General features: G+C 34.9%; 2 protein-coding genes and 1 long non-coding RNA gene across 5 annotated transcripts in view; 1 reads left to right on the top strand and 2 right to left on the bottom strand.

Moving 5' to 3' along the window:
• LOC126869845 (photoreceptor-specific nuclear receptor-like) overlaps positions 1 to 9,984 on the bottom strand; it is a 29,119-nt gene extending 19,135 nt beyond the window's left edge. Inside the window, exons 1-3 of one of the 3 annotated variants that reach the window (XM_050626907.1) lie at positions 9,768 to 9,984; positions 9,174 to 9,336; positions 1,545 to 1,971 (exon numbers count right to left, since the gene is read on the bottom strand). In XM_050626907.1, coding sequence (XP_050482864.1) covers positions 1,545 to 1,971; positions 9,174 to 9,294 — 548 coding nt within the window. In that variant the 5' untranslated portion in view covers positions 9,295 to 9,336; positions 9,768 to 9,984. Of the gene's footprint in view, positions 1 to 1,544; positions 1,972 to 9,173; positions 9,337 to 9,583 lie in introns of all 3 variants that reach the window. The other 2 variants (XM_050626906.1, XM_050626908.1) reach the window with 2 other exon arrangements.
• A 269-nt stretch (positions 9,985 to 10,253) lies between these two features.
• On the bottom strand, positions 10,254 to 14,672 carry LOC126869538 (adenylate kinase isoenzyme 1-like). Its single transcript, XM_050626189.1, is given in 3 exon segments — positions 10,254 to 13,819; positions 14,340 to 14,565; positions 14,652 to 14,672. Coding segments are annotated over 3 exon segments (837 nt in total). The 3' UTR covers positions 10,254 to 13,229.
• Positions 14,673 to 16,251: 1,579 nt separating this feature from the next.
• Positions 16,252 to 22,660, top strand: LOC126869847 (uncharacterized). Its single transcript, XR_007691030.1, has 2 exons — positions 16,252 to 20,027; positions 20,506 to 22,660. It is a non-coding gene; the product is annotated as an uncharacterized LOC126869847 (long non-coding RNA).
• The last annotated feature ends 866 nt before the right edge of the window (positions 22,661 to 23,526 follow it).

The following is a 23,526-nucleotide window of genomic DNA, read 5'->3' as shown; positions in this document are numbered from 1 at the left end:
TTTATGCAAATTCATATTTTTCTGAATGCAATAAAAAATATACTCTAAATAGAGATTTCTTTCACCTTTTAAATACTATGGTGATGGAGGATATGTAGTTGACTGACAATAAAAATGTTCCAACTAGGTATCAGGAATAATTGGAAGATTAAAAAGATTAAGACGTAATCAAGAGTAAATATAACTGAAGTAGCTGCAATCCTTTTATTTAATAAATTAATTATTAGTTCCATAAATAAAATTATCGTGAAATTATTTCTAAAATCGTGCAAAACTTCCCTTCAAACCTCTCAATCTCTCTGAGTTTTTCACAAATCCCCCATCTCTCTGAAATTATGAATAAACATTGAAACATCTAGTATCTCCCACAAAATGATCACATTACATCCTCAAACCATATGAAACCTTCCTTCAAATTTTCAAACATCTGCCTATCAAGAAAGAAAAGACTCAAAAATCTCGGGATATACCCAAGAATACTCCGTAGTCATTGTTGAAGATTATTCGCAGTCTGGTCACGTGCTCAAAGCGACGTAGCTGTAACATTTATTTTCCGAGCATCGACGGGGTTAATAGTTTGTATATCGAGCATCCTTGCGTCGTGTATCTCTTCGACAGGCTTAACGCGCACACCTATGGACGCCTGTTATCGATAGTCACGTATACGTAGTCAAAGGGATGCACGCACACACGAACCGACATTCCGTGGGCTCGTACGTGGCCCCGTGTAAAACGGATCGAGCGTATCAGACAGCGATTCCGAGCTGAGAGGGATCCGATGGAGATGGATGGCCGTTCCCAGGGGATGGTAATAGTACGTCGTATACACAGGGCGGCGGGTTAGGTGGATAGGTCCTCCAGGGTTCAACATTATGCCGTTCCGCATTGTTGCCCGGTATTACGATGAGCCCACTCGACTCGGACCACATGGCGCCACGGGCTGAACAGTTTGACATTAAACGCCGTAAGAGGATCCGCTGACTAATTTCTATCTGATAGAAGACCAGAGATTTTGCAATCTTATAGGGAGCTTCTCGGAAAAAGTTTCGAGTTGGTTGCATCGATGATTTTCGGAATTAGTATTATATAGTAGGTGTTATGTGAGATGAAAAGATTTTTTTGCTGGTTTTGTTTCCTAATATTTGAATGTTACTTGAAGCAATTCATATAGTCATTAAAATTTCCAACTTAATATTGGAGTGTTCAGTTTCATCTGTTGATTCGGTAGAATTCAGTAATTTATAGTATAAAAATATTGGTTTCACATTGAATGGGGAATATTATAAATGTAGGAAAGCTGTCCGCTTGAAAGGGTAACTTATTGTTGAACACAACACTTTTTTTTAACTGTAATACATAAGCAGCATATATTTCTAGTAAATACGAATGAGATTATGAAGGAAAGGAATTTATTCTTGTCTATTGAAGCTCCAGTGATGAAATCTCCGATGATATAATTCCGTAATTATATAATGATCTCATTCATGCTTACTCGAAAAACACAAAATCAAATATACATTTCCAAAGTTCTTCATTGAACTCACCTATATATCAGCTTCCGCCTCACGCTTCTTTTGAAGAAACCACTGCATCCGTTGCAAGCGAGAATTCCGTAATGTTTCCCAGAGCTAGTATCTCCGCAGACCACGCATATCAAGCCAAGGCTGCGTGGTGGTTTGCTGCCATGTTGCGGTTGCAGTTGTTGTTGTTGCTGCTGCTGCTGCTGTTGCTGTTGTTGTTGCTGCTGCTGCTGAACTTGTCCCAACAAATGAGGATGTCCGTTTCCCAAAGCAGTTAAGTATGGCGATCTCGCAAGAGGGAAATCCGTGGGTATTCCTCTGCAAAGGGGGACCGGACATTCTTGAACAGACCTCGAGGCGTAAGGATCGTGACTCGAGGTCGATCCTGTCGCCCCCAAAGGACTGTAACGCTCTGGTAATCCTGGAGAGATTACGCTGCTCTCGCCAGAGTCTGGAAACAAATGGTTTTTCAGTTAAGTTTTTCTGTCGTCCGAGCACAGTTGTTCGAAGGAATATTTAATTTTTGATATAATAATACAGTAAGTCACGACGATGTTTGAACACTTGTTAGAAAATTCTTTTGAAAATTTCATTAACGCTGTAACGAAACTCGACTATCATGAGCATTGGTAAAATTTGAATAGAAATTACAAGATATTTACAAATATATTTACAAATATATTTACAAATATATATTACAAATGTATTTTTAGTAAAAAAATTAGTATACAGCGTGACTAGCCAACTTAAGTTAAATTAGTGCTGAACTCGATACTTATAATATTTGTCTTAATATTTGACAGGCAATTGTTGCTTTCAAAGTCAATATTCACAATCAGATTTCTTTTGCCAGGTGACCAGACTTTACACAATTGTTGAAACTTTATTAAACAGATGCATCGACGTAGCCTTCAATCCTTAAAATAATAATGTTCAAAATTTTTTATTTGTTTATTAAGCTACTAATAAAAACAATAGTAAAAGAACGAAATGAGAGCTCTGAGTTGTAGGATTTTAGTGGAGCAACTTTAGATTTACGGTCTGGGCTTATGATCCACGATCGATTTTGATTCATCCTATTCGATCAGATGGCAGTTACGTTCGTCTAATCCCGGAAATCTCCTTCGTGTGCTTATATCACCGGTTGCATCCTTGATTGATTCTCACGAGGAGGGGATCAGGAATGTACATAAAATAATTGTATGCCCACGACTCCTGCGCAGGTCTTATGGTTCGCCAGGAACGATTTACGGGACAGTTTGTGGGTATTCTGAAGATTTGTAGCTGATTAAATGGCCGAAGATAAAGCGATTATCAATACTTTCCACGATTATCGAATCTGTAGTCTAGTAATATTAATAAGAAAAAGAATATAACATTATAATATTACTAGTAATGTTAATAAGAAGGAGAATATAAGAAATAATTGAAATTTTCGAAATATTTTTATTTGATATATTAGGTTCCTTTAAAAAGAAATTATGATAATTTATCGCTAGAAAAATAGTAATGTGCAATTTGCTATTATTTAATATTATTTGCCAATCTTTCTGGTAGAATCTTCACACGATTGAGGCTGTGGTTTCTGTTCCCATGAGACTCGTGGTTTCTTTTTTCTATCCCTTAAGGCTTACCGACTGGATCGCGAGGCAAACAGTATTTACATCGAGAAATGAGTTCTTAAAAACCACGGCATAAATATTTAGAAGAAGGTAGACGAAAGCGGAAGGCGAGATGATTTTGTCATGGGGAGAATACAAAGTGCTACTTTGCTTAATGTATCCTTTAACTACTCTCTCCTTTCTGTTTATTTTTGTCTTAAATACTGAATCAATTTTGGTCGTGAAACCGTACCAAGTGCCATAGAATAAAAGATAAAAAATGTGTTACCAAAAATCCTACAATTAGTTATCATTTATATTAGAAATATTATGTTGATATGTTTTTAATTATAACATTTTATAACATTTTATCTTCGAATGAATCAAACGCTTTATTAAACTGAAAATGTCCCTAGAATCCAAATTCTATAAAGATTATGAGGTAACAATTACTTTCGTATCTTTTATCTACTTGAAGTTTAAACTTAATAAACAGTTCATTAGACAAGAATTTCCATTAAAATAAAATTTTGTACAATATTTCTCAATAACAATTGCTTAACAATTTCCTATTACTCGTATTCTTTCACCTGTTCCGTGATAAATGTAAACGTAATGGATAAATACATTCATAATTTCAACAAAACGGAGTTTATTTTAATAACATTCACCTGTTACGACTATAAAATTAGGTTGTACTACGAACATCCAAATTGATTGCGAAGAAGGAACATCTAAACGTGCTTCCGGTTCGAAGGAAACTAAATTCTACTGTCACCGCGTGACACGTTAACGATATTAATTGAAAGATGGAAATACAAAGAGATCGGAGGCCGGCGAACATCTGCGTGATCAACGAAATGTGATTTCGCCTCTCCACTCGAGTTTATTAGTCACGCTGGCAGCCCCGACGAGGCGCGAGATCTCCCCGGAATCGTATTTGTCGGCTGTATCGTACCCGATCGAAAACTCGTTCCGGTCTCGTTAATGCCGCGGGGTCAGATAGGATCCGTTTGAATTACCATGCGAATCGACAACAGGTCGATATCAGGTTAGGGTCCCGTTCCTAATACAGTACAAAATAATTTAACCGTACTCTAGTCCGCATAGTTATTTAAAATCGTTTTCAGGTCGAGCTCATTCAACGACAGATTGCGCTTGGTGCTTGCACTTATTCTTTAAAAGAAAAGAAAATTAAATCGGTCGAATGGTTTTTGTATAAGGAGGAAGAATTGTTCGAATTAGAGATCGATTTTTGGGAATATTCTTTGAATGATTAATTCGATTATTTAAGCGGATTCCTTTCATCTCGATCATTGTATTCTATTTGGGCATTAACTTGTTATCTTTTTAATTTCTTTACTTGATTAACTCACTATTTGTTTCAAAATTCGTAATATATTCGAAATATATTTTCAATTTTAAAAGAACAAATTAGGTCTAATTAGAGTTAATAATAAAGTGTTTGGAATTAGAAAGTGAAGGGAACTATAGTATAGGTTTGAAGAAGGTTGAAAGGTATGTACAGACTAGTCTGTAGGTTGGGAAGTTCATGTCTGTAATAGTTGAGGTCCCTAATTTAGGATTAAGTTGTTAAAATTAGTTTCTAAGGTGTCATTTTTATAATATAATAAAAATTTATTTAAAATACATGTTGGTTTCATATATGCTATATTACGTAAAGATTATCGTAAGAAGGAAATCACTATTTACTGCACACGTGACAAGAAATGTAAGGATGAATTTAAAGTGCGAATTGACTGTACCATGATTGACCTCTTATAGTATCAAATTAAACAAATATATATCTGTAATCGTAATCAATGATCAAAGCCATGGAGCACGTCTGAATCGTTCGTTGACACGCGTGATCCGGCTACATCAGGAAGAATTCAATCGTATCGTTTCGTCGTTACGGTTACGAGGGATGAACTCGAGACGATCTTATTAATGCGACTCACGTAACATCCTAAGCGTGTCGGCTTTTCGATCTCGTTAACACCCTAATCCCGGCGTACGCGTACAGAGAGACACGAATTACGATATGTGAATCAATGGGAATTCTATTTTATTTATCGATTCACTTTTAATCCCTCTACAATGCCACGCGACTTAGAAGATACATATCTATATTTGTATATTTCCTATTTTATTTTATCTGTTTATCATTGTGTTATTTTATTTTATTTTGAATATGATAATAAGAAGCCTGAAAGTAGGCTACTTTTTTATTTATTAATGTGAGAATTTTTGTAATCAATATAATTTCATTACGAAATTTGTTAATTTACTACTCTCCGGTAGTTCACACCATACTTTCATTTTTGAGATTTTATTTTAAACAGACATCAAAAGGATTGATTAAAGCTGGCTAAACCTTTTTATCCTAAACCCTCCGCCAAGAATAATCAGACCCAAGACTCTCCCACTTTATCAATCTAATTTTCTCCAATAAATCCTCCGTCACAATACCATCCACCCCTGGAACACAGATTTCACTCTTCCCCAAACGACTTCTAAGGCTCACCATAATCCTCCGCAGTCGACACAACTAACGTCGATTGTACTATTCATCCAACTTTGTTGATCAGGAATTTGCACAAATTCTCGTAGTAGTTGCGATCCACATACTATGCACAACTGAAAACGAAACTAGCAGGATGACGTAAAGATAGGAGGTCCCACTTATCTGTACCCTTTTGTACACTGTATTTGAGCTAATGCTATTAGCCAAATTTTATAAGTTACTATTGTATTGAGTCAGACAATGATAAGGTTTATAATTCACAAAATTGATGTACTTTACTTGTTGAGAACTTTACTTGTTTTATTACTAAACTTGTTAGTATTACTTACCATAGAAATAAAATAAATAGCATAATTAGCATAAAATAAATAAAAAAATTATAAAATAAATAAAAAATAATTCAATGACACTATTATAAACAAATATATAAAGCAATATCTCTCGAATACTATAGTTGTCGTATAGATATGTAGCGGCACATGAGTTAGAGAACAATTCGAATTATGTTGTTTTGCCTCGGAGTATCAATATCGTTAGGATGCACATAATGTAATAATAAACTCTGGAAAAAACAATGTCGTCGCTACGTGCAACCGTCAAACAGAGACGAATTTAAATTATTCGGTACTTCCCCGACCAGTATAAATAAACGAACGCGATCGCTAGGCGACTAGTTTTTGATCAGTCAGTCTTGAGCGATCTTATTAGCGATTTGTATACTGTCTTTAGCGAATCCGTTAGCACGAGCGTCTTAGCGAATATAATTTCTTTTTATTTATTATTTTAAAATATAATTGACGGTTTCAACATCGAGTTATCTCGTCATTTAAATAACAACTCAACCAACCATCATCTAAAAATATATATACTCTATACCCAAAAATACATGTGTGATTAAGATGAACCTATCAATCGAATTCACATTTCTTTCGCTTGCCTTCTTTCTAGCTCTGTTCAGTACGCGACAGCACACACCATCAAGATAATCGAATCTCGATGGTAGCTCGCGAAATGCCATCGCAACTGCCAGGGGTTAAAAGAGAAGAGAAAAATTATTATGCGGCCGTATGGTGACCAGCGCGCGATACGCGAGCCTCGCGATGAATACGTGTGTGTATAACGCGGGACGAAAGCAGGGGCGTCAAATTTCATTAGCATATCAATGCTGGCGGATGGCAAGGCGCCACCTGCGCCCCCGTATTATGGGATCATCGAGAAATGGGAGTGGGGTGGCGCGCGAAATGACGACCAGCAAAGGGGACGTTGGCCGAGAAGCTTGGGGGAAAAAAGGGGTGTCGTAACTACCGGCGCGGTCGCGACCACTTCGATCACCTTCCACCCTCGCACCCTTCAATCTCGACTAATTGTTACCGCATTAGGGAGACACCGACCACGTCTGCGATGGTGTCTCGCACGGAAGCGAATCGCGATTTCAAACGTCTGCTCAAATTCATCTCGGTGTGTTTGGTGAGCAGAATTTTTAGTATTGGTAGGTTTTATTTTAAGGAGTTTGTTAAAAGTGGTATTAGGGTTGTTTCATTTTTTGATGAAGTAGTTTAAGATATATTGTTGTGTTGATTACGGTAGTCGAAAGTGGGGATTTTGAAGATATTTGTTGAAAGTACTTAATTAAATAATGATGAAGTTGTGTAATCTTATTTCTTAAACTTCAAATATAGCATATGTATATTAAAACAGAATTCGAATGTAGAAGTATTTTTGAAGAAATTTTGTAATTTTTAGATTAAACGTATGAAATTTTAATTTTCAAATCAACTTTTAATATTATTTGAATCTTTTATATAAAAAATACAGATTATATTGAATGTTTTTTTAGAATTATGTCAATGTTAAAAGTTATTAAATGTAAGGAATTTTCACACTTCAGGTTGGGGTTAGATCATATAAAATTACGTTTTTTATGATAGGTATCCCTTAGCTATCACGTGAAAGTACTTACATCTTTTTTATACATATATTAAATGTTGTTATAACCTTTTCGCGAATATTTCTAGTTCCTAGCTGGTAGCAGAAACGTCAATACCGAATATAATTTTACTCGTTATTATACTCGTATATTATACGTTATTTTACTCGTATTATATAATTGTTCTATAGGTGTGAATTGTTTAATATACATAGTAAAGTATTTGAAGAGCTTGTAAAAGGTTTGGACCTTTAAAGGCTTGGGCCCGACATGATTACATTTAAAATTAAATCAAAGTTTACTGACACGTTATAAATTAAAATTTTAGATCAAGCTATCACTTTTTTCAGGTACAGGGATATTTTCAAAGCATAATTTTAAATTAAAATACAGAAATTTTTTGCTTACGGTTAAAACTAGTATTGCAAATGACAGATGCGACGCAAAACATATTAATTAAAAAAGATAATTTACTATCATAGTTTCACTACCTTGAAAATAAAACTTTGTCAATATATTGGAAGTGATAACTTATTTATTCAGTAATCTTCCGTCTTTAATGTGCAAAAATATTATTGTATTAAACATACAAACTGGCCTAGTCGAAACTGATTCATGCTTTTAATTCCATATCATTAAAATTAATTTTAAATTCCGTAAGTAAAAGAATTCTTGTGCAAAAAATAAACAGGTTAAAAGAATATTTAATAGTAAAATTTAATAGTAATATTTAATAAAAATATTGATCATTGGATTAATAAAAATATGTTTGTGTCTTTGCTATCTGATTCGAATGCATAAAGAAACTATGATTTTTCTTTTTTCGTTTAACACGTAGAAAAATCATGTAGTACTAAATTCTTCGGGTCACTAGAAATCTGATTACTCTAATGGCATAATTTCGTTGGCCACGCTGCACCCTCTTTTTCCACTTGCCACCCTAGAACTACGATTCGCATAAAACTACGTCGGGCGTTGATTTATATACGTAGCCTGTCTCTTGCATATGCATTAATGTAGTCGTTCATTTATAAACGTACGAGGGATCTAGTATTCGTTAAACGATGATTTAGAAGCGACAAACATAGATAATTATTAGTATCGAATAATTTTGAGAAGCAATATTTGCTATCCCTGAAACAAATGTTACAATGTTTTCTTTCGTTCGCGGAAGCGAATTTGTGTTCGACATTTTCACATCTGAAATAACAGTTACGAATTTTGTTGTTACTTTAGTTTAAGAAATTAGAAAATATGATTTCTTTCGTGGGCCGATTGCAATAATGATGTTTGATTAAATTGAAGAAAGTTAGTATAATCTTTCATTGTAAGAATTAAAGAAAAGATTAAAGAATATATTTAAAAATAAAAAGATATATATGAATTTTGTTTTTACACCGATATCACCAATAGAATGAAGAATGTTTGTGCAGTTATGTTTTTCTTGTATGCATGCTGAGCTTTCTTTATTCGCGTCTGTCTCGCGATTTGTCTTTCAATTATATGTAATCATTTTGTAACGAACTATCATCGAAAATAGCACGATTTTAACATTTATTGTGCATTTCTTTCAAAATAATTAATTGATATCAACTCACCATGTCGAATGCTCAAAGGGCTGGTAGGGCTCCTCGGATGCTCCGGTGGTGGTTCATTCTGCGGTTGCTGATGTTGATGCTGATGTTCTTCAGAAGTAGTAACCGACGTTGCTCCGTTCATGGTGTATCAACGAACATTCCTCGTTATATAAAAGGCAATATACTGCAACATATTACAGTACCTACCGTTATTATATTTCATTAAATATCAAGCTGAATCGTTGTTATTAATCGTTATTATCCAACGATTATTACTAAATAGTTACTAATCGTTATTATCCAACGATATCCAACACAAAACAACTTAACATCCGAAACTAGCAATGAAAACAACTTATTCCACATATTCCATATTTAACTTCAACGATCAGAACTCCATCAACCATAAAACATCATGAAATCTTCCTCACCTAGTTACAAGACTATATAATCAAGTTCACTCTTCAACACTCGCGCACGTCAACAGTTCAACTGTCCAAATTCGTATCATACTCAAAATATTACAAACTTTGACAAACAAAGCACCCATCGAAACTTAGTCTCATGGAACTTCTGACGAAACACTGATTCACCCCGACGGTCCACGAAAACTACCTCGAAACTAAAACCTCCGTGTCTCGGAGATCCAGGTCGGCTCGTCAGTTGACAGAATCTTAGAAATCGATGGAACCGCGTCAGCTCGAGCAACGACGACGTATGACGTCTCGAAGTCGGTGTCTCTCGGCGAGAGATCGACGTTAGCTAGGTTCGATCGTCCCGTATCACCGGAGGTCGACGTCGTTGGTGGCTTGCAGAGGTGTCTCGACATCGGGCGTCCCGCGAGCACGGGCCACCGATTGGTCCGTTGGCACTTTTGAAGGCGGGATCAGGAGGCAACGCCGGAAAAACAACAAAAACGAGGAGCGGGAGGATTTAACCTATAGCCGGCACGTTTGACGCGGCGCTTCGCCGACGACGCTCGTCGCGGCGCCTGCGCGCACCCCTTCGCATCGGTTGACGCCTGGCCAAAGCTCTAAAACCCCCACCCTCCCTTCCACCGTCACGAGACGACGCCTACCTTCGCCCACTGAACGTCGTGCAATTGTTGATCGTTGGCTACGTGGTAGTGAAACCTCGTTCTCCATCTCTTTCTACCCTCTGTTCGCTTTCTTTCTTGTAGCTTCAACCTGTGCTTCTCCTTTATCGGGCTGGATAGAACGATACCTAGCGTCGCGGTGTTTCTCGCTGAAATCAGATCCATCCACTGCTGCGACGCTGCTCGTTAAAAAACTGCTCTCTGAACGGTTTGGTTTCGGCTAGTGGAAACAAGGATAGAAGAGGCTTCTTATAAGGAAGGATTGCTTGATGAAATAAAGGTGGACGACAGTTTGAATTTTCCGTAATTATGAATAACGATGATTATTGCACCAGCAATGACACGTTCCGTTAAGAGCACATCGTAAATTATTAATAAAAATGTTACAGTAGTGTCAGATTATAATTTTGTATTATTTTCAGAGTATATTTGGAAGTGTCAAAAACAGATCGATTGTAGAGTTATTTAGTTAATACAACTGTCTACTACTCTTTCATCGAAGCTACATTTATTTCACGCTATCTATATACGCAGTAGAGCAACAATTACAAATACGATAAGAGACGAAGAAATTTCAGTAATCAGTAGGAAACGCTAAATTTCCCGTGCCAATGTAATACTCGAAATCGCGGGACGACGTCTTGTATTCCCGCGACGTCGTCAAAGAGTCGTGGTCTGAAAAGACTAGTTAACGGAGCAATTAATCGTCCGATCGAACTTCCGATTCCTGAAGTGTTCCCCCGGACAAATCGAGCGAAATCCACTACCCGGCCGGTTTAGTGGTGAACAGTCGCAGTGGCCTCGATAATAGCAACGAAGTCACCTACCTGGTAGTGGTTGTGTTGATGGTGGTACTGGTGGTAGTGGTGGTGAATTCAGCCGGAGGGGTTGCTAGGTCCGCCATGCTGGATTCCTACCGCTGAACGACCCTGTGGTTTTCCGGTAATCGTTGCCAGGGATGCAGCCAGGCATTTCTCACCCCTCCACGTGAACCCTCGAGGAACTCGAGACCACGCCCCATAGCTCGAAGGCGGACCAATGACGCCTGGACGTCGCGACGCGGCCGTCCACCAATAGGATTACCCTCTGATACGGTCTTTCGCTTGTCAATGACTGCTGCACGACCACCCTCACCTACCTCTCGCTGGGGTGCTTTTCAATTTCGGGCCCGCACCCTCATAAACGCAGCCAACCACCCGGCCACCCACTCTAACACATTCGAGCGCTTCGATAGCCGGTCATATACACGACGGTACGCGAGCGGATGTGTGAACGTACGCTTTACCAAGCTTTCAGGGACGGATACAAAGCGGGTGATTAAAAAAGACGCGTCGTGTGACGATTCGCGGTAAGGAGTATCGTGAATCGAAGGTGAGAATCATTAGAAGAAATTGTATCTACCAGGGTAAGGGGCTGATATTTTTGATAATTGGAATGGATGGAAGGATTTTAAAAAATTGAAATAGAAAGATTGGTGGCTGGTTTATATTGTTTTGAAATATATGTGCATTTCAATTCTTTATTTTTTCTAGAAGTCTTAATTTCTACAATAATTAAATACACAACTAAATAATTCAGGGATAATGTATGGTTGTAGTTAGTAGGCAAACTGAGGATGAATTTTTTTTAAAAATTTCTTAAGATACTTACTTAATGTTTCTATTACATTGTATAGTCATTCATTAAATAAAATGCTTGAAATTTTTGTCAATACAAATGAACATTTCTTTCAATTCATGAGGTAGTTCCGCATGTAATTTAACTACAAATGGTTAAATATACTTGCGCTACAATTATTAATAAAAAATAGGGTCCGTGCTTGTTTATTTATATCTGATAATATTTAATAACAATTCGTTTCAAATAAATTCTATATTTAAAGTATTTAATATAAGTATTTAAAGAAACTGTAGCAAACAATTATTGTTGCAAACTTAATTGCATTTATCTTTTTCTATTCCCTTTGCCACATAAAAATTTAATTTGCTGGACTTCGAAAAGTGTCTGTCCAATCATGACATGAGCACGCAGAAACTCGTTTTACCAGTCATCTGCCGAGATACGAAGGAGAATTTACGTGCAGATAGAGCAACGTAAAGTGCATACATGTTTATGAATATGCGCGACAAGCGAATCATGTGCACGCACACAGTAACAATTGATACGAGAGTGAGTTGGGTCTTCGAACAGAAAGACGTTTCACGTGTGCATGTAGGCTCATAAATAGAGGCAACCATCCATCTACTGATTAAAATGAGTGGAATCACATACAGGGGATAAATAAATACAAACGCGCATGGCGAGTGAGAGTGTATGCCCATCACGAACATTTTTCGTGTGTACACTGGGGAAATATTCAGCCGACGGTTAGTTTGCCAATTATTATTTCAAATAGTTAGTTATTTTGCCAATCATACCCATTTATCTGTGGAATAGAAGTTAAAACTGTGTGAAATACATTTAGCAATTTGAAATAAAAAATGTTCCAACCTACAGAGAAATGAATTTTAATAATACTTCTCGTTATAATTCTCGAATGAAAGAGTAAAATACAGAAACATTTAATTCGTAATCATTATTTTACCAGACGATATATCGTTCGAAGGATTCTGTTATATTACTTATCGTCTATTTAAGCAGAAAGCCTATTCTTATATAATGTAGCCTATTTCACCGTAGGCTACATTAGTTATAGCGTTATTTATGCAATAACGTTGAAGTATACGCAGAGATGAATGTTCACGATGTACAAAAGGAATCACGTTTCTTGTCTAAATATTCTGCTCGCTAAACTGATAAAAGGATCTTCTAATTATAGCACGTCCACTACTAGCACTTAACACCTATATTACATCTGACCAAATTAAAAATATTCGGTCTAATATTGTTCCATAAAAGTTTCTCTTAAATGGCATATTAGTCTCATTTTCTGTATAATATAAATTTTATGTATGATATAAATAGTTATAATACGAACTTTATTATTTCGAGGTTGCTCTACTTCTAGCAGCATTCGACGTGGCTGGACGATTCGCTTCAAAGCCTGGAAATTCCACTAAAATGTTATCTATAGATTCGGATGCTTTCTCAAACACGGTCATCGTGTCAGGTTCAGCGTCGATCACCACCACCAAATTTCTATAGTATTTCACTATCAATTTGTTTCGTTTATGAAAGTCCTCGATTTGCTTTTTAATATACTCGAAATTAATGGACAATCTCTCGGTGGCTTTCACGCTTTTCGCCATTAACCGATCGCTCATCACGGAATTTCGAACGTTCAGCATTAGAACGAGATTGGGGTGACGCACTTCTTTGTCGAATAATTTTGCCTGACATTTCTCCCGGGGAAATCCGCTCACAATGAACCCTTTCTTGTCTTGCACGTGTTGGAGCATCTTAGCAGCGATCAATTCCACTAATATAGCCGATGGCACCAATTGACCTTCCGACAATAAACGCGCCAGCGCGAACGCCTTTCCCGTTCGCTTCGACACTTCAGTTCGAATCACATCTGAGGATATTATGTCATCGAAACCGTACTTCTCTGCCACTTTCATGCATAGGGTTCCTGGAATGATCAATCACGAATTATCGAGAGTTGATTATAATTTCTATCACGCTTGCAATATTTTTAAAAGAAAATTTTCATGGCAAGATTGTTCATAACGAGGTATAGGAATTTCTACGAGAGGATATTTTAGAACGAAAAAAGTAGTAAAAGAATGAAAATCGTAGTAAATAAGTTTTCAGTTTTATAGGAATAATAATAAAATTGTTATTAAGCGTTCCTCTAGACATTTAAATTAATATTTTTGACAGATATATAATATTAAAATAATGCTTTTATTACTCTCGTTATCAATCCTTTAAGTTCAGCGAATTCTTCTATCTTTTATTAAAAAAATTTCTTAATATCTCAATGCTTTAAATGTCTTCAATTTTTAAGTTTTTTCAGTTTCGAACATTTTAATTTCTGCCTTCGAAAAATTGATCCCGTAAGACAAAATGTAGAGGTAAAAGTTAAAGTCAATGGCGTTATTAGGTTATACGATAATTGCACGACACTAAGTATAAATAAATTCTGTAACTTTTCCCAGACCCCGGTCCTCCAATTACGAAGATAATCGGCACTCCTGATTCTTTAATCGCTGTGGTGTCGATACTGATACTTTTCGGAAGAGAAGCAGTCAAAGGATCAGTAGATTTCATACAATTGCCCATGGAAATGATCGTTCAGAATTTTCTTATAAGTTTAGTGCCACAATTTTCATTTATAACGACAAACGAAATACATCTAACTATACTATCTATTCGCTAATGTAGAAATATTTGATCGTATATCCGTTTCTTTGGAATCACGTTTTCTTCATTATGAAGTTTGTCTTGAACTACTAACGTACACAAGACGTGAAGTCTTCCATGCTATTATACGATTAGTCCGTTTTCTTATAACACACAATATCTTCTTTGCAATAAAATTAGTTACTTTTTATATTAAAGAAAGCTTCGAATAAAATATGCAGTATAATATAAATAGTGTATGGCTACTAATATTAATCCAACTTTTTAAACTGAAAGAAAGGTGTCTCCTAAAGTCTAATTTAATCTATCGTGTCTGTAGCAGGATTCCTTCTTCACCGATTTTCGGTATTTCCTTTCGACCGAGATAAGTGTGCTGTGCTTTCGACAGACATTGACTGTTCCGATCGATTATACTAAGATTCCTACATTTCTGATGGTAGATAAAATTGATCATCAGTGTGATACTTTATCGATAAAATAGTCATAACAAGAATAATAAGCCAAAATCAATATACACTATTACATATTAAAAGAATATTATTTGTTGCACATACATAATCAATAGTTTTATGAATTTGTCGCTACTTTGTACACATATACTTCGATTCGCTATTATGTTAATCGACTTATGGTTAATCAGCTTATAAACATTTGAATCTATAAATTTCTCACAAGTTCTTCAATATTAATAATCAAAAATATTCCCAGTGGAAAAGAACATGGTTCGAAAAATTCTTTGACACGCGTTAATTCAAACAAATATCAAAATACCAACGTCGCTGTCTAAATTCAGATTTCAGTGAGAATCCGTGTTATCGTCGCGGGTGGTCATTCGAAAAATGTTATTGTACTTTTATCTCCAAAATTTTCCTCTAAGCGTGGAGAATAAATTATATAAATGAAAGTCTATTTCGGACGAAACATATTTTTTCCAACATTATCTACTTACTTCCCTTCGACACGAAAGAGTCGTAGGAAATAAATTTTGGGTCCATAATTGATAATAATAGAATTCTGGGATTTGGATTTATGTATTTTGATAACTAAAAGTTTCTGTTATTCTGTATATTTTTACGAGACGTGTCTGGTGTATCATGAATTTTCAGAATCAATGGTCTCTTACCTTACATAATCGCGTTCACTTTATAAAAGGACTAGGCAGATTAGAAACAATTCTTATCCGATTTGATATGTAGGGCAGCGTAAACGATATCGTTCTCGATACTCGATATATTAGACAAGTGTGAACTCTAAAAGGATTAGAGATCAAGTTTCGACATTGTACCACGATGATGAATGTTCGAGTTTCATCAACTAATTTACGATTAATGTCAACTTAATATTAACTTACATTAGTATATATAATATATATAATATACAGGATGGTTGGTAACTGGTGGTACAAGCGGAAAGGGGGTGATTCTACGCGAAAAAAGAAATCGAAAATATAGAATAAAAATTTTCTTTTTAATTTTTTTTTCTTAAATTTTTCTATCGAGACAACGATCTACAGTGAGATCCGTTATAACGAGACGTGATAAAGTGCACGCTTACCGAGCGAAAATTCAAAATCGATTTTCTCGAAAACAAAGCCTCAAACGAAAAATTTTTATTCTATATTTTCGACTTCCTTTTTCGCGTAGAATCACCCACTTTCCGCTTGTACCACCAGTTACCAACCTCCCTGTATATAATTACTTATATATCTAATAATTATAAATTAATATATAAATATAATTAATATATAAATATATATAAGTATGTTAATATATTATTATTAATATACATACATTTACGGAATGAAAATAAAAGTTTTTACGAATTTCAAAGTGCAGAAACGAGTAATTGATATTCTTTTATATCATTAATTATATTATCAGTGATTCATTGCACAGATAAAAATTACTAAATAAAATTATTAAAAAATATGCCTTTATTCTATATTAAATAAATCTCCATTATTTTTCTACTATTTTTCCCTCTAATCTTCAATTGTCATTACAAACTTTCCCAAACAATCCAATATTTCACACTGATCGGAGGAAAACAAACATATCATAGAGGAAATGATAAAAATTCGGGTTGTCCCAGTTTTGAGATGATAGAACATTTTAAGCTAAGGAGGGCAATGCAAAGAGGTGCATAAACACGCGGTTTTTTCAGAGTAAAATGATCGAACGCCCGAGGCTGTGTTCAAGGTGTTACTGCTCATGTACCGCAAAGTTACATAAAAGTTACATACTTGGACGATCACGTTGGCATACGATAACGTGTGCATACATACCTGATTTATCCTCGCACTTAGTTCTTCGCGGTTTGCCGAAATTAGCACCGCGCAATCAACCACCGTCCTGTCCATAAAACGAAGTTACGAAGTTCCAGTTCGCATATGACTTTTGCGGTATCGTTGATGATTAATCACGTGGCCATACGGTTGCCGTATTCACGGGATCACGATGTTCTTAGCAAAGTACGCGTACCTGCGTACTTTATGAATATTTTCGTAACAAAAATTTCACATGTACGATTAGTTGAATGACGTTATTGAAAAATGAAACGCTTCGGTAAAAGTAAATTAATGTAAAATTGCGGGCTGATGAAAGATCAAATAAATGTTGAGTTTATAAAATATTCTAATATCGCGAGGTATCTTTAAATTAAAGAACTTTCTTTTTATATTTTTAATTGATATTAGCTCGATTGTTACAGTATGAGTCAGATCGCTGATAAATAACTAATCAATGAAAAATTAATTAGTAAAGAAATAAACAATCATATTTTCCACTATTTTAGCAATTTTATTGGCCGTGCAAAGGTCAGGGTTGAAGTATGTTCCGCCTTTCTATCTGTGGACAGATAAATACTCCTATTTAATACGCAAACATATATCATCCACAGTAAGAAGATGTATCTACTACCTTCTCCAAGCCAACATAGCAAAGAAACTACACCCTGCTCGTACATGTATGTACTATACGTACATGCGTAACAGATATCCATAAACTATTGATAACATTAATCTTCGCAGAGCACAATACGATTTTGAATACAATCAGACCACGGCGTATCTCCTCGCCGTGCTTTATTGCCCTTTATAATTTGCAAATTCGCGACGTCCGGGAGAGAGGCCAAGATATCCGTACTCTCATCTGTTACCAGCGCAATAAACTGCCAACTATATATATATACATATGGCTGTATCGCTTTTCGAGATACAATGTACGGGCGAGATTGCGGATTCTCGCAAAACTCGATGACCACGGAGACATAGAACGCTACTGATAAAGTGATACAAACGTATCTACACACACCATGGTCTATAAGTATTTGAAAGTTTCCTGCAATTCGATCAAAAGATAAATACTTTCGTTATATTTTCAAAGTTATGATCGGAGAATGTTTCTTCACTGTTACAATTGGGATCAAATAAAACGACAAGAAATATAATAGAAATAAAGTTATAATAAGATAGTTGATACTTCATAAAAATATAAACTTTTAGAATGTGGCTAGAAACATGATTCAATCATTTTAAGACTTCGACGTTAAACAGTCTTGTAACTTTTATATAAATTCTCAAATTAGATGTAAGTTAACGTAATCACGATAATCGTGACTCATTAAAGTGCTAATGAAATTTTAAAATGTTTTACATAACTCGTACAAAAGTTCCCTACGATAAATATCCAAATACTTTCGTAAGTCACTGTGCTTATGGGCGGTAGCGTAAATACGTAGAGACGGAGTTCACAATGAGGAAATCGTATATTAGATTGACTAGAAAACGGATTAACGGAATACGATCGAGCATAGTTGAATTGAATTGATTTTCTTTCGTATGCGACGGGTTAAGTCTATTAACGTCATGCTGGTTACCGTGACTTGTTTCATAAGTCATAAGCCATAAGCCACGCTCCGATAACATCAAATCCAGCAATAAATTAGGACAATCATAAAAAATGGACACCATCGTTTGATGATGTTTATACAAAGAAAAAATCTTGTTTGTCATTAGAATGTGAGTTCACGATGCTTGTAGCAGCGGAACCAGATATGTAGACAAGAATGGGTTACGATTAGAGATTAGAAAACTCGAATGCCACAGATTAATATGGAAATAGGTTGCAATTAGAGATACAGAATTTAAAATCCTCTTCTGGATGTTGTGGTAAAACTGTTTGAATGTATCCAAAGGGGAAATTGATAAGTAGATGGAGTAGAAAATTGATCGTTACTGAGATAATAATTTTCTAGGAGACAAGGAATGATTATTTTTATTGATTGCTGGAAAACCTAACTCTAGATAGAAAAATGGTATTATACAGAATGAGTAGAATATATGTAGACATTTAATTTCATAACCCCTTGTAACCCTTGTCAGCGTTGATGAGATTAATAACGCGCAAATTGTCATTTGGTTTTCTTTTTATCGATAAAAATAGAAGAGGGAAAAAGGATGCTATATATGTAGATCCGTAGATATATATAATCTTCCTCTTTTGTTTAAAAAATCTTCACTGTCAGAAAGTGCTGAAATCGTTGGTTAATATTTAGTGTCAGAAACAAGATTCAAATAGAAATAATTAGTCAGAATTTTTGCAAACTACAGCGAATTATTAAATAAATGTTTATCCAGATTTCAAGCAAATATTAGTCTCTATTAATATTTAAAAAAATCTTTAATCACATTAATTTCTTGTTTTATTATTTTTGTTTGTTTTATTTTTGTTATTAAATAATTTTAGAATATTTCTACGAAACAATCAATTCTATTTTTAAAATTCTGTTTCAAGTTGGAAAATACCAAGGCCGAAGGAGAGTCTGATTTTATTCAGAACCAAAACAATGATATACTACTATATAATTTACTGTAACGAAAGAAAGAAAAACATAAAATGGTAATGAGTCGTTTATTAATCTCGATGAACTTTTTATTTAGATTATTTACGAAAGAACAGACATTCTATGAATTATTGACATAGAAAACCATTTCGCTGTAATTGATTCTGCGTTATAATTATCGAATATCGGGGAATGCGTTGAATGTGAAACTATGGTAGGTAGAATGTGCTTAAGTTTCTATCGGGAATCGATATCTTCCGTTTCCATGCTGGGATCGTGGTGTGTCCAGATTGAATCTAATGATTCCAGAACAGGTTACGCAGCCGCATTCAAAGGATCGAAGCGAGGAAGACACGGCGTTGCATTAACTTTTATCGGTTATTCCTCTAAAATTATCGCGGCCTGTAATTTCTCAAAACGAGCTTCAACGATTCTCCAGTCGTTTCATTGTGATAGAAATACTTTGGTTAACCGTACAACCGTTGATGATGAAGAAATCACGGTCTCCGGTGTGTAAATTAAATCGAAGAATGTTCAGGTTGATGCAGGAAACGAAGATTATTATAATCATCTTGTGCTTCACCGTATTTTTACGTATGTTATTTAATTTCGAGTTACCATCAAAATTTATAGTAAGTGAAGCACGCGTTAATTTTATCTAGATTTTATCGTGAAATTTGTTGAAATCTTCGAATTGCGAAATAGGAGGATGTTGAGCTCGGTATAAGGAGTTGAGATTATTGTAATTATCTAATATTTTATCATATCTTTACATATGAGTCATTCAAAAACCGTATTGACCAATTCTATAAATTAAAAAATAAAAAGAATGATGGTGTTACAAATGTTATCTTTCTAAATTTAGCATGAAATTTACGATTATTTATATACCATCTTTTCGTGATAAATAAGTTTGTGGAAATAAGTAAATTATTTTTTGTCAAGTTGAATAATTGGATACTAATTGAATATCTGGATAATAAAATTAAGGAAATCCATTAAGTTTATCTAGATTTTATGACAAATTTTTTAAAATCTTTGTATTGCAAAAGGTAATACCGCACGTAAAATAAATTTGTCACTTTTCCCTTTCTCTTTGTGTTTTCACAGAGGTTTTCCTAGATCTACAATACCTAATGGTATTAATCAATGTTCCATTTAGAGCGCCTATTGTACCATCGAGTTGGTGGAATTTATACTAAGGAGACCTTATTCTGCCACGATCAATAAGCAACATAGCATAAATGAAGACAAATAGTTGTCACGACCGGAGGTTGAAAGTAGAAAACGTAATACAGAAGCTGGCGCTGCTGATCGAAATTCAAGGATCGATTCTTTAACGGTCATGTATCTAGATTTTAATGTTCGGAATGAATAGTGGAGAGATACAAATATTTGACATTCGCATCGATCAATAAGAAAAGCAACAAGTCCGCGGTATAACTTTATACTAAGTTTCTCAATTTTAAAACGAAATTACGTTTGATATTATCTTTGATATCAATCTTACTAAACTACATGCACTTAATACATTCACTAACCTAAAATTTAATATCTTTCTAATTTACAAATATTTCTTCTTAACTCTCTTCTTTTTCAAACATTCTGATTAATACTATTTTTTGTTGATATTAATTTTCATTGGATTAATATAAAATTTATGATTTTAATATAATATAAAATTTAATATTTCTTCGATTTACGACTATTTTTCTTATTTTTTCTTTCTTCCTTAAATAGTTATACAAGATTTTAATTAATATTTTTCCTAGTATAATACCATACTTGTGATCCATTGAAAATCCTTCACTAAAAAAAAAAAAAAAAAAAAATTCTCACGGTGCTCCCCAACAATTATCACATTCTTTCTCTTCTAAATTTTCTTAATTTTCTTATTTTCCATTTTCACCGACAATATCAACCACTAATCACACATTCCATTAGCAGCAGCTACCTAACAAACATGGTACATCAGTGATGCAGTCACCTACTGGGATGAAGAAACAATCGTCTCATTTTCTTTTAAGTGCAGCCATGAAACGTATTATTACACTAATACAGTGAAACATGAATACAAGTTGTTAATAAACAAACAATCGTGACCTGCTGGTGTAGGCTGAATTACTCAAGAAAATTACTCGGCACGTACGCACGACTTCTGTTTTGATCTCGCTCCATTCGGCACGATATCTAATGTTTCCTATTAACGTTTTACAACTCAACGCTGTAATTATTATCAGTCGTGTATTTTACATGGTCCTACGAGTTTGCTTTCACTGCGTGCTTTCGTTTTTACTTAATGTCCCGTTCCTTTCCCCGCTCCCCCTGTTACCAGCCGTCTCGGTAACGATTTATGTATATGTCGATCGATCCCCGATTTTCTGACTCTGCCGCTTTCCTTCCGCGATGTATCGAACAAATTTATTCCTGTAGCAATTGGTTAACGATTGAGAAATAATTTTTACGTGATACGATTCCTGAAATGATTCGATCGAAGCTTCCTAAATGTCAGAAAATGATAAGCAAATTTAAATTTCAGGCGATATTGAAGAGGATTGATTTGGTAGATATCAGGATATTTTTGGTAATTCATTTCAATAAAAATTATTAAAAGGTTAGATTTAACGTTATGTCATAAAATAGTCAATTTTTTAATATCGTTTGAAGCAAATTTTTCGAGATAAGAAGAAACGTTTTGCAGTACCTAATTATGGGGGAATATTATACTTTATTTTAATAAAAATTTTTACGGCGTCAAACTTGACGTGATGTTACGAAACCAGCTATTTTAGTATTCAAGATTGGCGAAAAAATCCATATATTTATTTTAAGATTCTTGGAACTTGGAAACTGGAATAAAGTGGCGTGCCGATCAATTTAGAAATTGCAAAAAATTTGAATTAATACTCTAATTGATTCAGAGTTCTTGAAAGAGAAAGAGCTTCGATGTAGAGGCGTTTTAAAAGCATTTGATCCTACTTTGATTTATTTGAAATTCTTGGAGCATGGGCAACGATATAATTTGTCAAGCGTATAATTTATGTACAATTTAAAGAGCAATATATATTATATTTTTTCATAGTCCATTGGACATAATGGTTCGACTTGCGAAATTTGATTCGTAATAAGCATATGACAAATTTCGCTATAAAAGTCTGCGTGTTAGAAACGTATGGATAACAACTGTCGATTAATAAGTTACAACCGTGAAACGACACTATATCACAAATGCTACAGACAAGAATAAAGGATAAAGTCTACTGTACTCATATCTATTTATAAACAAAGTCCCTGATATTTTTAAAGAATACATCTTACACTGTCTTGTAATGAAAAATTGACCATCTAAGACAATTATACATTATTTTATCCTTCAGTCTCTAAATATTTTTTCAACAAATATTCTTGTGAGTCACTATTATAATACATAGTGTTGCAGATATTCGTTTAAAAATTATCACATTGCAATTGCTGGTAAAAATTATGAAAAATCATAACAAATAATCATTAATATTTATAATTCCCTACGCTTCAACTGTACCTTCAAAAATTCTTTACTTATACCGTTATAATACAATATAAGAAATAGAAAACATTCGCATGGATCACCCTGTAGGCAGAGCACGATTGTGCAGAAACGTCGAAGCTTAGATGGGTGTGTTCCTTTCTCTCTCCCTTGCGTACGTATATATCTTCAGCCCCGATCTATTTGCCGAACCACTCCTATCGATGTATCACCGTGCACTCGACGCTGATGCAACTCTATTAATGACGCTAAATGGCGCTCTCGGCATCGACGTCACAAAAGTAGCACACGCCCGACGTGATGTTCAACCAGGGTAATCGTATATTCGTTAAAATGCGGTTTCGACGTGAAAGCGCCTCCAGGAATTTTCATGCGATCGATCGAGCCACCGTTTCTGCAAAGATCGACGACGTGACGCAACTCTATAGGCACAGGTTACGGGTCAATTCTTTTCATTTTGACGAGAAGCCAACAACGTGTCCTGATTTTCCGGTTGAACGCTGCTTTTATAAAAATCGAATCACGACAGATATTTCTAAAGAAATGTTTGATTTGAAATGATTGAAAAATAAGCGATAAGAAAACTTTTGGAAAGTGACTTGAGA

Source organism: Bombus huntii, chromosome 9 (genome assembly GCF_024542735.1).
Source record: "Bombus huntii isolate Logan2020A chromosome 9, iyBomHunt1.1, whole genome shotgun sequence".
NCBI classification, from domain to species: domain Eukaryota; kingdom Metazoa; phylum Arthropoda; class Insecta; order Hymenoptera; family Apidae; genus Bombus; species Bombus huntii.
The sequence above is the reverse complement of the archived record's forward strand: the minus strand, read 5'-3'. Positions and strand labels throughout refer to the sequence as shown.